Source organism: Emys orbicularis, chromosome 10, assembly GCF_028017835.1.
Source record: "Emys orbicularis isolate rEmyOrb1 chromosome 10, rEmyOrb1.hap1, whole genome shotgun sequence".
In the NCBI taxonomy this organism is placed as follows: Eukaryota; Metazoa; Chordata; order Testudines; family Emydidae; genus Emys; species Emys orbicularis.
Genome location: NC_088692.1, coordinates 41,997,388 through 42,012,904, shown reverse-complemented (window position 1 = coordinate 42,012,904; position 15,517 = coordinate 41,997,388). Strand labels below are relative to the sequence as shown.

General features: G+C 50.9%; 1 protein-coding gene across 1 annotated transcript in view; it reads right to left on the bottom strand.

The window, feature by feature from the left end:
* STRA6 (signaling receptor and transporter of retinol STRA6) overlaps positions 1-15,517 on the bottom strand; it is a 41,108-nt gene that overhangs the window by 5,937 nt on the left and 19,654 nt on the right. The window contains exons 4-13 of the mRNA XM_065412237.1: positions 14,577-14,716; positions 13,427-13,593; positions 12,861-12,983; positions 9,323-9,532; positions 8,888-8,955; positions 6,617-6,687; positions 5,963-6,024; positions 5,053-5,236; positions 1,463-1,538; positions 1,013-1,146 (exon numbers count right to left, since the gene is read on the bottom strand). Coding sequence (XP_065268309.1) covers positions 1,013-1,146; positions 1,463-1,538; positions 5,053-5,236; positions 5,963-6,024; positions 6,617-6,687; positions 8,888-8,955; positions 9,323-9,532; positions 12,861-12,983; positions 13,427-13,593; positions 14,577-14,716 — 1,235 coding nt within the window. The remainder of the gene's footprint in view (positions 1-1,012; positions 1,147-1,462; positions 1,539-5,052; positions 5,237-5,962; positions 6,025-6,616; positions 6,688-8,887; positions 8,956-9,322; positions 9,533-12,860; positions 12,984-13,426; positions 13,594-14,576; positions 14,717-15,517) is intronic.

Genomic DNA, 15,517 nt, shown 5'->3' with positions numbered 1-15,517 from the left:
CCCAGGGTTGTGAGTTCAATCCTTGAGGAGGACCATTTAGGGATCTGGGGCAAAAAAAAATATATATAGTTGGTGATTGGGACTGCTTTGAGCAGGGGGTTGGACTAGATGACCACCTGAGGTACCTTCCAACCCTGATGTTCTATGACTCAGAAGGCTACTTTTGGGTGGTGGGAAGGGAGTTCAGGCTCCATGGCCAATGCAGCCCTTGGTCTCACTGCTGAAATAGCCAAAAGGGTCAATTAGTGCCTGCCCATTATGGTCAACCTTTGTTTCTGTTCCATTTATCAAAGGTTAATAGGGGTTTAGTACAGGGTTACTAAGTCTGTTGGATTTTCCAAGGGGTCATAACTACACCTCTACCTCGATATAACGCTGTCCTCGGGAGCCAAAAAAATCTTACCGCGTTATAGGTGAAACCGCATTATATTGAACTTGCTTTGATCCACCGGAGCCCCGCCCCGCCCTTCCCCCCCGGAGCACTGCTTTAACGCGTTATATCCGAATTAGTGTTATATCGGGTCGCATTATATCGAGGTAGAGGTGTATGTGTAGCTTCTTCCGATAGGCTTAATGCCATCTATAAACATACCCTACTTATGTCTGGAACATGCTCATGACATCTATTAACCAGGGCTGCTCAAAAGATTTTCCATCAGAGAGGTATCCAGGCCTACTAAACAAGATTTGGGGGAATTTTAAACAAAAGGATCCGTCTTCCGTGGAAGGTTCCACTTTTACTGACAAACCAAACTATTTCCATTTCCGTATCCTGGTGTGGTGCTTCCTGAGTGCTGCAGTTGGGGTCAATCCTGGCAGTTCCATTGACTGTGAGTGGAGCTCTGCCGATTGAACCAGCTGAGGAGCTGACCCTGCATATCTCAACTACGCCTGAGCGTTTACCTAGAGCCTGTGACAATTCGACTCTTCCCTCCAAAGCCCCAGCGCATGACACCATCTCTTAGGCCTAAGGACCAACAGAGTGTTTGGTTCCTCTTTGAGGAGGAGTTACCCAAGCAGGCGAATGCAGTCTGGAAGCTGGCAAAGCTCATCCAACAGACCAGAGCCTGTTGGGAAGGGCAGAGCATCCGGGCACGGTAGAAGACATCTAGGACATCCCCTCGGTACAGAGCCTTCAGATTGGCCCTGTGGAAAGAGAGGCCAGATAGACCTTTTATGCATCCAAAGGCAGCATGGGAAAGGTGTGTGTAGGGGGGGCATTTTGGTTCCATGACCGGGGTTATCCTAATCCCTGAAGGTGTTCAGAGCAGATGGGTAAGCAACAAAGCTAGTATGAAGGAGAGTATGTGAGAGTCCCTCACTCCACCCATAGGCCCAGTCTCCCCACGTTCCGCTACCCAGGGAGAGGTCAGACAGGGGACAGGGTGGGGGAGACTTGGAAAGCTCTCTCTGGTCCACCATGGTGAGGCTTGGGAACAGAGAGTCAGAAACAGGCTCTCACCTGTGCATCACCAGGGATCTCATCAGCATGGAGAAGGTGAGCAGGCAGGAGAGCACAAGGGAGCAGACATAGCACACTGTAGGGGAGCAGACAGGGACAGCTGTCATTTGAACCAGAGCAATAAAATGGATTGTGCTAGATCCAGAACTGCACCCAGCCACTGCCCACCATTCAATGGACCTTCCCCCACACATCTCCCTGACACTAATTTACAAGTTTATTGTGGCATTTTCATTGCTGCATCTCTAGTGAAAGGTGCCAGAGGGGCAGAACTGGATGACTTCTGGCTCTGTTTATGCAGTCACTGCAACATATGCAAGGGCAGCATCAGGCTTCCCAGCACTGTCCTGTTAGCACACTTCCATCCTGCCCCAGAGGGATCTCCACTAGCATCCACGGCCCATTCGATCCTCGGCCACTTTGCTAAAACTGGAGGAGGGGAATGGGATGGCGTGATGTGGTTGCCTGTCACCTGGAGAAACCACCTGGTGGTTAAGGCACTGGACTGGGACTCGAATTCAGTTCCTGGATCTGCTTGCGTCACTTTCCATAACCTTTGTGCCTCAGTTTCCCTACATGTAAAATGGGGAGAATATTTCACTATCTCACAGGTGCATCACATGGATACATTCAGCAGCCTCCCACATGCTCGACTCCTCCAGTGATTGGGTGGGGTGCAAAGAGCCAGGCCAGGCCAGCTTGTATCATGGAACAGAACTCCCACCCGATAGGAATGACAGCTGATAACTACAGACCCACACAGTCACCCTAGGGTTAGAACTCCGCAGCCACAATACGCAGTCTGGCTTTGAGCTAGCCGCTGCCTGATTAGACATCCCCGCCTTCCAGCCTGGTTTGGTGGCTGCAGTGACAGCCTCCAGCTAGGTCATTAAAGACAAGAGTCCATCCCTCCTGGGCTATCCAAGTCCAAAACAAACACGAAAGAGCCGGTCACCCCAGTCTCAAAGCTGTGCCCAGCTACTCCAAGTCTTTTTCACCCTTCAAATCAAGCAGTGAGTGACTCCCAGGGCTCGCTACCTGGAATCTCCCTCTGGGTCTCTGCCCCACACCCTCTGGCCTGAGTTAGCTATGTGACCTACTCAGCATGTGACTTCACTTCTTTTCTCCACCTGAGAGACGAGCTAAATGTTACAGGTGGGGCAGGACCTCTCTCTCTTTAAAGGACCACTCACCCAGAGACAGGCTCCATAGTCATTACCAGTCACCCCAGTCAGCCACTCTTCCCACCCCCACTCCCTCCCCAAGCACTTAGCGAGTCTACAAAAACGGTTAGACGCTTTCAAAATGTCACAGTAGAAATCAGCCAGCAGAAGTGTGAAAGGAATGACAGGCTGTAATAATATCTTTGAAAAGGGGGGGGGGTGCTGGGATGGGGAGAGATGTCAGGAAGACAATCGCAAGCAGGATTTTTAATGTGTCACTGTTTGCAAAGAAGTGCTGCCATTGTTCTAAGTGCATAAAGGAGAGGCTGACTGAACAAGGGGGGCACCATGCTAGCCAGAGGCAACAGAGCCAAGAGCTCATCTGCCTGTCCTCCTGTTGGGGGCTTTGAATTAGCTAATCCCCCACCCCTCCACACCAGGGCTTTGTAGTTCCGCACTCTAGAAGCCATCTGCTCAATTCCAACACATATCAAAGTCCCCCTGAACAATAGCATCTGTAGCATGGAATTGCTGACTGTGGATACATTTCTCCTCTTGTCCCCCTTCCCTGCTTGGCATTCACAGCACTCTTTGTTTGCTGGCACGAGACCAGGGTTTTCTTTTCATGTCTCCATCTCTCTGCTTTTGCAGCAGCATCCACATTTTAGAACTCTGCTATGCAGCCTGGTGGGAGTTTTGGCGACCAGGCCTAGAAATTCCAGGCCTGGAAAGAGTCAGGAAAAAAGCTGACATCTCCTGCTTGAGTAAAGAGGCACACAAACTATTTCAAACAGGGCCAACTCTGGCTCTCCATCACCACCATATCTCACACGCTTTAGCATCCAAAACCTGCTGTGAGGCAAGGCAGAGCTGTTATCCCCATTGCACTGATGGGAAATGGGGGCAAAGAGAGACTAAGCGACTTGACCAAAGTCACATAGGGGAGCATGTGGCAGAGGAGAGAACTGAACCAGGGTCTCCCAAGTACCAGGCTACTCCCCTAACCTTTGGGCCATCCTCTTCACTGTCCAAGACTCCTTTCCCAGCAGCCCAGTATTCCAGTTTCTAGAGTTTCCCTGTGATTGGAGCCCATTACCACAAACTGACATACAGCCCCTGCACTGAGCCAGCCCACATGGCACACCTTTGCACCTAATGCTAAGAGAAAGCAGGGGAAAGCATGTGTGTGTTGGGGGGAAATGAATCAGAGGGGAGACGAAGGAGAGACTTCAGACAGATCACAGCAAAAAAACATGCTCTGGGCCTTTTAGAAGTTGTTAGTGGGAGTAATTTTCAATGGCATCAAAGCACCATTAGGCACTCACCTCCTAGTGACTGGCAACCAGAGTCCTGTTACATTAATTTTCCTGGCATCCTTCCAGAAGACCAGGTCCCCTCCAAATTTCAAACCAACCTCTTGGAAAGACTCAGAGGACAGTGCAGCATTTCAGATCATCCCAATTCCCATGACTACACTCCAGTCTGAAAGTTTCTCCTATCAAACCCCTCCCACCAACACTACCACGGGGGGCCCATGAGGTCAGCTGTTGAACCCCAATTCAGCAAGGTACCTACGCACATGCCTCATTTAAGCACTTGAGTAGCGAGACCCCTCGTATGCTTCTCTAGGCATGTGCTTTGATACCTTGCTGAACTGCGGCCTCAAGGCAGACCCACAGTCCAATGATGTCAATGAAGAGACTCCCATTGACTTCTTTGGATCAGACTTTTGAACTTTTAATCTCTTACATCCAGGAACTTCTCTTCCAGCACCAACCACGCCCCACCTCCCTGCATACCCACAAACAATGGGATTAGCAACACACTCAGGAGCAGGGACAGAACCCAAGAGTCACAGCGCTCACACTCCTGTTTCAAACATTACATAACGCTTTGCAAGCCAGTCTAGCTGATGGTCACCGCCCTGCTACACAGGGACAGATGGCTCAGTGACTGACTGGTGCCCTTAGTTCCATTTAGTTAGTTATTTTTACTTATTAAAAGGAGATAGACAAAACAAACCCAAGCAGCTGCTGCCCTCTCACTCTGGGGAGCTGGGAGTTTGCTTTGGTCTGTGCAACTTTGCGCTAATTGAATGGGAAGAGTTGATATTTAAATGTTAAGAGGTCAGGAATTCTTTGGTGCATCTTGATCCTGAGGGTAAGTTTCAGTATCACAGAGACAAATGGCCTGTTTCTTGGGTAGCCTCAGCAGAGAGCTCCAGGATGGAGGAGTGTGTAAAGTGGGGGGAGGAAGGAGAGGCATATAGACTGAACACCCCCTTCAAGCTTTCTTTGCCATCGTCCATGCTGTACCAGACAGAGGCCTTTGGGACTCTACACAGACAGCCCAGGATTTAGGCAGGGAAACGGGACTGGGATCATGGGCACCCTCAGCATCAAGCTTGACAGACTTGGAGAGACTCACCTTCCAGTGACCAGAGATAGTATCTGACTGTGTCTAGCTCCCGCTCCATGTCTCCAGGGACACCGCCCGGGTTCTCCGAGGGCACGACACCAAACTGAACCAGCAGGACGGTGATTTCCTTCGTCATCCCTGCCCTCACTATCTGAATGTTGGGGATGAAGACGACGAGCAGCAGCAAGGCCACCTGTGAGCCAAAAGCCTAGTGAGCGCTACAGACAGTGTGCAAGGGAGTGTGCTCATGCACATACACCAACAACCTGCCCACCCCCACTGTGGTAAACTCCCGCCCCAGAGCAGCTGCTGATCACATCCTGGACACTGCCATGGAGTGGAAGAAGCAAGGGGGAAGTGGGTGCCAGAGCCTCAGACACAATGGAAAGGTGACAGCAAGAAAAGGGTTAAAAACTCCAGTCCGGTATGCAAACTAGGACTGGCCTGAGGCTGCCAGGGCAGGAGTCCTCAGTTCCAGTCTCTCACCCACTGCGCTGGCAGGAGCACACCAAATGAACACCAACAGAGAGAGCTGTGGGCATCTGCCGCGTCTGGCCCTGCTGCAGATGGAAAGCAGGGCTGTGACCAGAGCCTGGTCCTTGCTGAAGCTGATCACCCTGCCACGGCACAGTGACAGCAGCAATGAGTACAGAGGGGTGCTGCAGGCTCCGTCAGGCAGGAGTGACCCTTGGGACAATGCAGCCTGTCACTGAGGTTAATCCTGCTTGCTCCCAGGAGAACCCTCGCAGTGCCCACGGCAAGCCACAGAAGGGGTGGGACGGGTGGGGAAGCCTGGCAGTTGGATGGGGCTGCCCATCTTGCTTCCCCACTCACATAGAATGTAAGTAAGGCATGGGAAACAACAGGACAGGCGGTCATGCCAACCACGGGCCCAGCAGGGGCATTGCTACGGGCTTACCTGGTAAACAGCAATCACAGCTGTGGTTACAGAGAGAACCAGCTTCAGAGGAACCTGGAACCCTGAAATCCCAGAATGATAGGGGGACATATGAGACAGGAGACCAATTCCAGCCTGGGGCTTACGAGCAGCAGGGTGGCAAGTTAGCAAAAGGCATCCATCTGGGCTTCCATTCCTTCACAGTGTCAGTCACTCTCGCCATCCATCCAGTTTCATTACATCCGTTCATAGCTGTCTGACCCCTCTCCTTCCACTCAAAAGCATCCCCACCACTATGGTTTCATCCAGGCCTTCCTCAGCGCATCCAGATTCCACCCATCCACTCGTCTGTCGATGCACCAACAGTCAACTGAACTGCTAAACAAGTGCATGAGGGAAGAAGCCTAATGACACAGAAACCTTCATGCAATCTGGGACACAAGGATATTATGCCAATGGAGTTAGCACTCTCCTTGCAATGCCCCAAATTTCCTCTCACAAAGATGACAGTTCATGCAAATTAAGAAGTTGTGCATATTTAGGATGGCAGCTGCCTCGGCATAGATGCTTTGAGAGAGAGAGCCAAGAAACACAGTTACTTCACATGGGAGGAAGTCTGGTGCCAGAGACCCTGATATGCCTAAGAGCACATTAGAAGATCTTGTCATACGGTACCTTCCTGGGGTGTGTAGATGTAAGAACGTAAATACATCTGGGCCCTCGAGAGGAGACTTACTTTCCTGGAGCTGGAAGAGGAAGAATTGCGATGAGTCAGGTATGAAACATTGTCCCAGAACAAAAGCACTGCTTTGGTTTTTAACGCTTATCGATCAGCACCAACAGCCTTCCCTCTTGGGTGGAAATTCTGATGAAGCTAGTACACACAGTTCTGCCAATACACCTCAGTCCTGACTTGTAGCATGCAAGCCACTCCAGCCCCAGGCTCCCCATGCACAGCCCGGCCAATGCATGTGGTCCTGAGCTTACCACCTCCACAGCTACTCGAGAACAGCTTCCTTTCTGAACAGCAGCAAATAGCACTGTTCAGAGCACCGTTTCTCAACCTTTCTGGGCCAGCCACCCCTCATTTGAAGTCAAAATTGTCAAAATGCCCTTACATTTGGTATAAGAGTAAAGAAGTGTCAATGATAACAAGAGTAATGGAATCCAAAGTCAGAAGGGACCAGTGGGATCGTCTAGTCTGACCCTTCTATGAGATGGGCCATAGGACTGCCCTGAATTCCTGTGTGAACTACAGCATGATGGTCATATATGAAACCCAGTATAGATTACATTTACACCTATAATGTGTGTGTTTTGAGAGAGTGACAGAATACTTGACGTTGGAGGGTAACGGTGTGTGGAGAGGGGAGAGAGAGATTTTCTTTGCTTTAGACTGTAATGAAGTTTTCAGTGTCTCATAACTAAGGCTGCGAGTTTGTCACGGAGGTCATGGAAAGTCACGGAATCCATGACTTCTGCAGCCGCTGGTGCAGCTGGCCTGGGGGCTGCCTGAGCAGCTTGGGCGGCCCCTGGGCCAGCAGCACCGGCTGCTGTTGGGGCAATCTCGGGCCACCGCCCATCACACCCCCCAGCAGGATTTTGGGTAGGGGGCTCAGGGCTGGGGTTGGGGCACGGGAGGGGGTGAGGGATCTGGGCGGCGCTTACCTCGGGGGGCTCCCCGGAAGTGGCGACATCCCTCAGCTTCTAGAGGGAGGCGCAGCCACGGGGCTCTGCATGCTGCCTCTGCCTGCAGGGACCACCCCCGGAGCTCCCATTGGCCACGGTTCCTGGCCAGTGGGAGCTGCGGAGCTGGTGCTCGGGGAGGAAGCAGCGCGCAGAGCTGTGTGGCTGCACCTCCACCTAGGAGCTGAGGGATGTCACCACTTCCAGGGAGGCACAAAACCCAACACCTTCCCCCTACTCACTCCATCCCCCCTCCCGCTGTTGCTCGCTCTTCCCCTCTCTCCCTCACTTTCACTGGGCTGGGGCAGGGGGTTGGGGTGTGGGAGGGGGTGAGGGCTCCGGGGTGGGGCCTGGGATGAGGGGTTTGTGGTGCAGGATGGGGCTCCGGGCTGGGGCAGGGCATTGGGGTGCAGGGGGGGTCTGACCTGGGGTGGGGGTTCGGGTGCGGGAGGGGGTTCCAACCTGGGGCAGGGGGTTCGGGCTCCAGCCAGGCGGCACTTACTTCAGGTGACTCCCAGTTGGCAGCGCAGCAGGGCTAAGGCAGGCTCCCTCCTTGCCCTGACTCCATGCTGCTCCCATGTCCAGCTCCTAGGCAGAGGGGCCAGGCGGCTCTGCGCAGTGCCCGCACCCACAGGCGCTGCCCCTGCAACTCCATTGGCCATGGTTCCAAGCCAACAGGAGCTGCAGAGGCGGTGTTCAGGGTGTGGGCAGTGCACGGAGCTTCCCTGGCTGCCCCTGCACCTAGGAGCCAGACATGCCCGTCACTTCCGGGAGCTGTGTGGAGCCAGGGCAGGCAGGGAGCCTGCCTTAGCCCCGCTGCACCGCCGACCAGCTTTTAACGGCCTGGTCAGCAGTGCTGAACGGAGCCGCCAGGGTCCCTTTTCGACCAGGCATTCTGGTCGAAAACTTGATGCCTGGCAACCCTAGTCCCCCCTCCTCTTCCCCAGCACCCCCACCTGGGCTGACCCCCCCCCCAAGCACCCATGGTGCCCCCAGGCCACCCCCCTCCCCAAAGATTTAATCAGGGGTATATAGTACAAGTCATGGACAGGTGACGGGCCGTGAATTTTTGTTTACTGCCTATGACCTGTCCATGACTTTTACTAAAAATACCTGTGACTAAAACGTAGCCATACTCATAACCCCCCATTGCGTTTAGTGACCCACCCCCTAGAGAGTCACAACCCCGCAAGTGAGAAACACTGGATTAGAGCCAGGCAGAGTTCCTGCAGAAGAGGAAGAGCATTGTTTTGGCCGTACCTTCTTTTGTGTGTTCTTTTGGCCAGGATAGTCTTCAGGTATTCATTATAATAGCCACTCCCTACAACCTTAAAGAAAGCAGCACAAAAGCCCACTTGTTATTTGGATACAGGACACAGTCGGATGCTTGAATCAACACTATGGTTCTCTCTCCTTAGAGTGGTTATCTACAAAGGCCCTATAGGTAGCCCTGTGCTCAAAGGTTTCCATCTTTGTCCAATTCTTGCTTCCCTTTTGTCCCGTCTGAAGAAAACCCTTCCCTATATACATTCTTTAGGGAAAGCATTGCACCATCTACTGGCAGCCTCCAATATTGAATTCATTCAACACTAAGGCTAGGTCTACACTACGGGGGGGGGTGGATGTCGACCTAAGATATGCAAGTTCAGCTACGTGAATAGCGTAGCTGAAGTTGCGTATTTTAGGTTGACTTACCTGGCTGTGAGGACGGCGGCGAGTCGACCGCTGCCGCTCCGCCGTCAACTCCGGAAATCCACCGCGGCAAGAGGCGGAAGCGGAGTCGACGGCAGAGCCATCGGGGATCGATTTTATTGCGTCTTCACTAGACGCGATAAGTTGATCCCCAATAGATTGACTGCTACCCGCCGATCCGGCGGGTAGCGAAGACGTGCCCCTAGTATCTTCCTTCAAATAGAGAGTCATTAAGCAGTTGCATTCAACTATAGGAATAAAAACTTCCCCACCAAGAAGTGTTACCCAATCCCCATTTTAGATGAACAATTTTTATTGCCATTTTGCAACAAAACATTTGAGTTAATCACTCCAGAAGAAAACTGACTCATTCACTAGAGCCTAAATATCAATCTAGATGTGAGGATAACAGGCTCCAATCCGGAAGACCATGTTGATACCAGACCGACCAAAAGGAAAACACTCAGTCCAATGCTGAGAAACACTGGGAGTAGGATTTAGATGAACTAGAAGGTTCTTTAGACTAAATCCAGGATTTGGTATAACACTAAGAAATCTGCAAGGTGTGGATTTGTTTGTATTTTGGGTTGGGGGTCAGGGAGGGAGTGTGTGTTATTACATTTTTAAATAGGTTTCCCCCCATATCCTCCAAACAAAGGTTGTCTGATCCTAAGGGATTATCCCCTACTGCCATGAAAACCTAGGGGGCAAACAATGAGACACCAGTTCTGGGCTGAATGGGACCCACTGATGCCTAAGCTTTTTGAGCTAAGGAGATTACACAGAAGAGAGATTTTCTTTCCCTCCAAATACAACAAGAAAAAAACCCAGAACCATCAAACCTGCTGCCCTCTGGGGCACTCGTGGGCACAGCCAGTGTGCCAAGAGCTGGCAGCTAACACGTGGATACCTGGAGAACTTGGGATACAGAGGTGGCAAGTGGCAGGGGCTCAGCCAGAGGGAGCAGGTAGGGAATAGGCAATACTCCCAGCAAAGGTTCAAGAATTAGCATTGACAGCACCTATGCTGAAGTAGGAGGGGCAGGCATTTAGAACAAGTTAGACTAATTGCCTTCTTTCCTCGCAGCCTGGAATGATGGCAGCAGATGGCTTCCATAGCCTGGATCATTCCAAGACAACTCAAAATGGGAGTCTTCCCTTGCTGAACAACAGCCAGCTGCTTTGCTCTCATCACAGGAGGTTTGTTATGCATCAGAGGTGCTGGAACAATTTTTATAGTGGAAATGCTGATGACAGAAGCTATGGAAATCATGTATTTGGTGATTTTTATTACTACTTCAAGCCAGGGGGTGCAGCAGCACCCCTAGTTCAAGCACCACTGTTATGCACTGAACTTCAGCCACACTCCTCTTACTCTGGGAGATCTAGGGAAGGACAGGAGCACCTTGGGCATTGGTGGGAACAACTAAAGTACCAAATGGCAGCATTATGGGACTCTGACTGAAGCTGAGTTCCAAGGGGTAGGATACTGGGAGGTGACCAAGCACCAATAGAACAGATGCATTAAAGATTGATAACTGAAGCTTGGGAGATGAGCACCTTCCAATCCTTCTTGCATGACACTTGGCTGGGGTGCAATCAGGATGTTGCAAGGAAAGAGGAAGTTCAGTGTCTTTTCAAACAGGGCTAATGCTGGATGTGGAGGAAGGCTGCCTGCTAGGCCCATAGAATCTTAGAATATTAGGGTTAGAAGTCATCCAGTCCAACCCCCTGCTCAAAGCAGGACCAATCCCCAGACAGATTTTTACCCCAATTCCCTAAATGGCCCCCTCAAGGATTGAACTCACAACCCTGGGTTTAGCAGGCCAATGCTTGAACCACTGAGCTATCCCTCCCCCCGTGACAGCAGAGAGGAGATAAAATAGGAAGGTTTGTTGGCTTGGAAGAATGATTAAAAAGTAACTTAAGTGATTGCAAACCGCAGAGTAGGGGGTGGGTGGGTGGGAAGTGACGAACACAGAATCCGGGACAGGGTTTACTGGAGAGTCAACAGAACTGAGTGAAGAGGCTCAGCAGGTTGGCTCAAATGAACATATAAAAGCTTGATTTTCAGTTGACACCCTTAGGTTTGCAAGCTCATGGGGACATTGACTTCCTCCGCTTTCTGGGCAAACCAAAAGTTCCCCTAGAACAGCCTCTTCCCCACCATTCCAGCTTCTGATCTTAGCTGGAGCCCAGAAGTAATGAAATACCAGGGGGGAAAGCTAATCAAATATTTGCAGAATTTGGACTAGAGCAGTGGTTCTCAAACTGCGGGTCAGGACCCCAAAGTGGGTTGCAACCCAGTTTTAATGGGGTCGCCAGGGCTGGCATTAGACTTGCTGGGGCTCAGGGCTGAAACCAAAGTCTGAGCCCCACCGCCCAGGGCTGAAGCCCTCAAGTTTCAGTGCCCTGCAGGGCGGCAGGGCTTGGGCTTTGGCCCCCGAGCCCGGGGCAGCGGGGCGCAGGCTTTGGTCCCCCTTCCTGGGGTCATGTAGTAATTTTTGTTGTCAGAAGGGGGTTGCGATACAATGAAGTTTGAGAAACCCTGGACTAGAGGATCTGTTCACAGCGTAGTGTTTAGCTAAGTCAGTTCCTGAAGCCTAACCCTACAGAAACACACAGGGCCACCTTTGCAGAGCCTGCCTCTGGTTTTCACCCAGCCATTTCTAGCCGCTCAGCTGATTAAGCCTGCAAACGAGATACAGACATAAATAGCATGTGAGCAAGTGATGCAATCGGAAGCACTCGGTTTGCGCACACAGATAATCATCCCAGTGTGCAAAGTTGGATGCGGAAAGTGTGCCTTACAATTGGAGAACTTGGGTGGCCCCATTCGACCCTAAGGGCTTGTCTACACTGGAAGGTTATTTTGGTGCGTGAATTTTAAAAAGTCACACAGTAGCTATTCAGGAGCAAGAGTGTGTCCACAAAGGGAACTACTGCAAGTAAATTTCCCTGTAGATAAGCTCTAAGTAGAAGGCAAGACAGATGTGGAAACAATATGAGAAACCCATCAGGCAGAGTGATGACTAGTCAAAAGCATTCAGTGACCATGGACTTCAGAGAACCAAGATCAGTACCTCAGGCATTTTCACTACAAAATGGGGATGATCTATTTCGCACATAAAAACAGGAGAGTCCTGCTATTAAGAAAAAAAATGTATACACATGGCATTTAAAGTATTGCAAAACTGACCAGATTTCATGCCAGTAAGACAATACACTCCAAAATGTGTTTTAAAAGACATAAAATACAGGCAATGGCATATTTCTTGAAAGTTGTCTGATTCATGCCACATTTTTTGTCTCTTCTATGGCCACATCTGCTCTGTTGGGCACATCTTCAGCTCTGGTCACAGACACTAAAGTCTCATTCACTAATTAATTAGCTCACACACATGATCAAAATTTGAACCAATAACTGGTACATAACTGTTGCACAGGAGTGGAACTAACATAAGGGGGGGGGGGAATTGATATTTTCTTTGACTCTTAGAGTAAACATAGCATAGATCCACCAGGAAGCTGCAGTGCATTACCTCTCTAGCAGCTGGTTTCTCCTGTGTGAAGCTCCTGACAAGCAGCACTGGATACCAAATGCTCAGGACAATGAGGCAGAGGATAATAGGAACATAAGACAGCAGGGAATAATACCTGTAAATCTGGAGAGAAGGGGACAGCTGATAAGTGTGGTTATCACTTCATACTTCAGCACAAGCCTGTACATAGGTCACAGTACATAGAATACTACAACTTCCTGCTCCTGTTTCCCCTCCATCCAAAGAGTTCAGATTCACAGTCTAGGGTTCCTCAGGTGCTTGCAGATACCCAGAAAGCAGCAGTAGCCAAAAGCCTTTTTCCATCTGCATTGGGTTAGGAGGTTGCAAGGGCTCTGCTCCGATGTGGCCTGCACTACATTTATGCACACCTTCGGCTCCTTCAAGAAGAACCTGACTTGAGGCTTCACCGTGAAAGAGAGTCTCCCAGTTCCAAGCACCAGCCATTCATCCCCACTCCCTTTCCACTTACCTGGAGGTGTCTTTAGTAGCTGATGTGACCAGGAAGGAAGAACAATGCCCATGTTATGCATCTCGTTTGCATTTACCTTGGGCGACTGAGGGCAGTCCACTTTCTGCCAGATATGGACCACACAGTGGCACCAGGAGAGCAAGCAGCCTACGAAGTACCCGGCTCGGTGTCTGATTGTGGCGCATGCAATTAAAGGATAATAGAAGGCAGGGTAATAGAGTAAAGCCATGATCTTCCAGTACTCTAGACAAGGGTGGGGGGAGAGAAAAAACAAAATTGCAGAGCTCTCAGTAGAAGGATTAATAGGCAAAGTGATGCCCTTGACTTGCATATGGGGTTAAGAGGAGACGTTAAGCCACCCAAAGCTGGAGACTGGAAATCTAGTCCATGCTAACGGCATGCAGGGACAGCCAGCGATGGCACCTCTCTTCCCCTTGGCACCACCATCACACAAGGGCTTCCCATCAGCCTGCCCCATGCAAAATGCTCACTGGATGAGACCTTAGCGGTGCTGCCTTCGCTTAGCAAAGTTTAACTGCCGGGATGCCTTCGCTTTGCCATATGAAGCTCAAATGAACCCTCACCTTTTAGATCAAGGCGCTTCCCCTCCAGCCCCAGTTGGTTTTGTTTGGTTCATTTCAGAGGAACTCAGCATCTGCAGCTCCCATTCACATCAACTGGAGCTCTGGCTTCCCAGTGTCTCTACGGCAGGCCCCACCAGTACTAATGCAAGTGATGGAACGGCAGTACTATGCAGGGCCTGACAGAGCACAAGGCTGCTTCACAAAGTTTGGCCTGAGTCACAACAGCCCTGGCTTTTCCAACAAAGCCCCGCCCCCTCCTCCCCCAGTTGTAAAATGGTCCATTGTTAGCAGTAGCACACGCTGTCTGAAAATCTGGAGTATGTTCACACTGATCTGCGTGCAAGAGGACATGCAATAGATTGGCCAAATGTTGCCTAGGGGCAGGGCCAGGGAGGGCCCAACACATTTAAAATATTAAAACAAACAAATGTGTGCGTGGGGGGAAAAGTAGCCAAAAAATGTAGACAGTTATTCAGAGTATCACCCAGTTAGAGGAAAGCCTGCACCGGATCTGAACGAGATCCCTGTGCCCACCTGGGACAGCCTATGGGGACAGCCCTGGCTTCTGAGGGTCCCAATGGATTGAAACAGCAAAACATCCGCGAACTTCAGAAAGGGATGGCCCAGTGCCACCTGCATTACCTCGACTACGCGGGGAGGAGCTGGCAATGAAAGGCAGGGGGTCGGTATCCAGCACCAGCACACAAATAGAAGAGAAGAGGATTCCAAACACTGCTGCCACCAGCCCCTGGTGGCCCTCCACCTCCAAGAAATTCACAGGGCTGCAACAATCGGGGGGGGGGGGGGAGGGGGAGAGAAAGAAGAGGGTTAGAATGAGAACAGATAGGGTGCCCCTCACCCCCACCTCCCCATGGAGACCACCTTTCCCTCTGCTGCAGACAGCTTGAGAGAGAAGGGCACAGTGGTTTGGGGCACCACATCCACCTGTCTCTGCCACAAAGGGTAACCACTAGGTGTATCACACAACAGCTGGGCTAGGGGAGTTACCACAAAGCCCCCATTGAGTGACCAGTGGGATGTACCTGTGTGTCCCATTTTCCAGCACTGCTCATCGCCAAGGTATCTGGATGGGTCCCCCATGCCCTTTGTTTAGCTGGAAGAAACTGAGCCCCAACCTGACCCTGCCATAGCCATAGGGCTTCTCTGAGCTGCCCTAAGGACACAGGTGGTTCTTCACGGTCACTGCTGAGTGTCCCTGTCACATTTGCAGGGAACATGGAGCTGCAACCTCTCTCGGGGGTGGATAATTCTTATTTCTACTGCCCCAAAGCCATGCATGGTGATTTACAGACTAAACAGTAAGATCATGGGAATTCATGATCCATATGGTTCTGTGGATATGGGGAAAGTGTGCATGTGATATATCTTGACTTTATCAAAGCTTCTGATACTGTCTCCCACAGTATTCTTGCCAGCAAGTTAAAGTAGTATGGATTGGATGATTGGACTATAAGGTGGATAGAAAGCTGGCTAAATCATCGGGCTCAACGGGTACTGATCAATGGCTCGATGTCTAGTTGGCAGCCGGTATCAAGCAGAGTGCTCCAGGTGTCGGTCCTGGG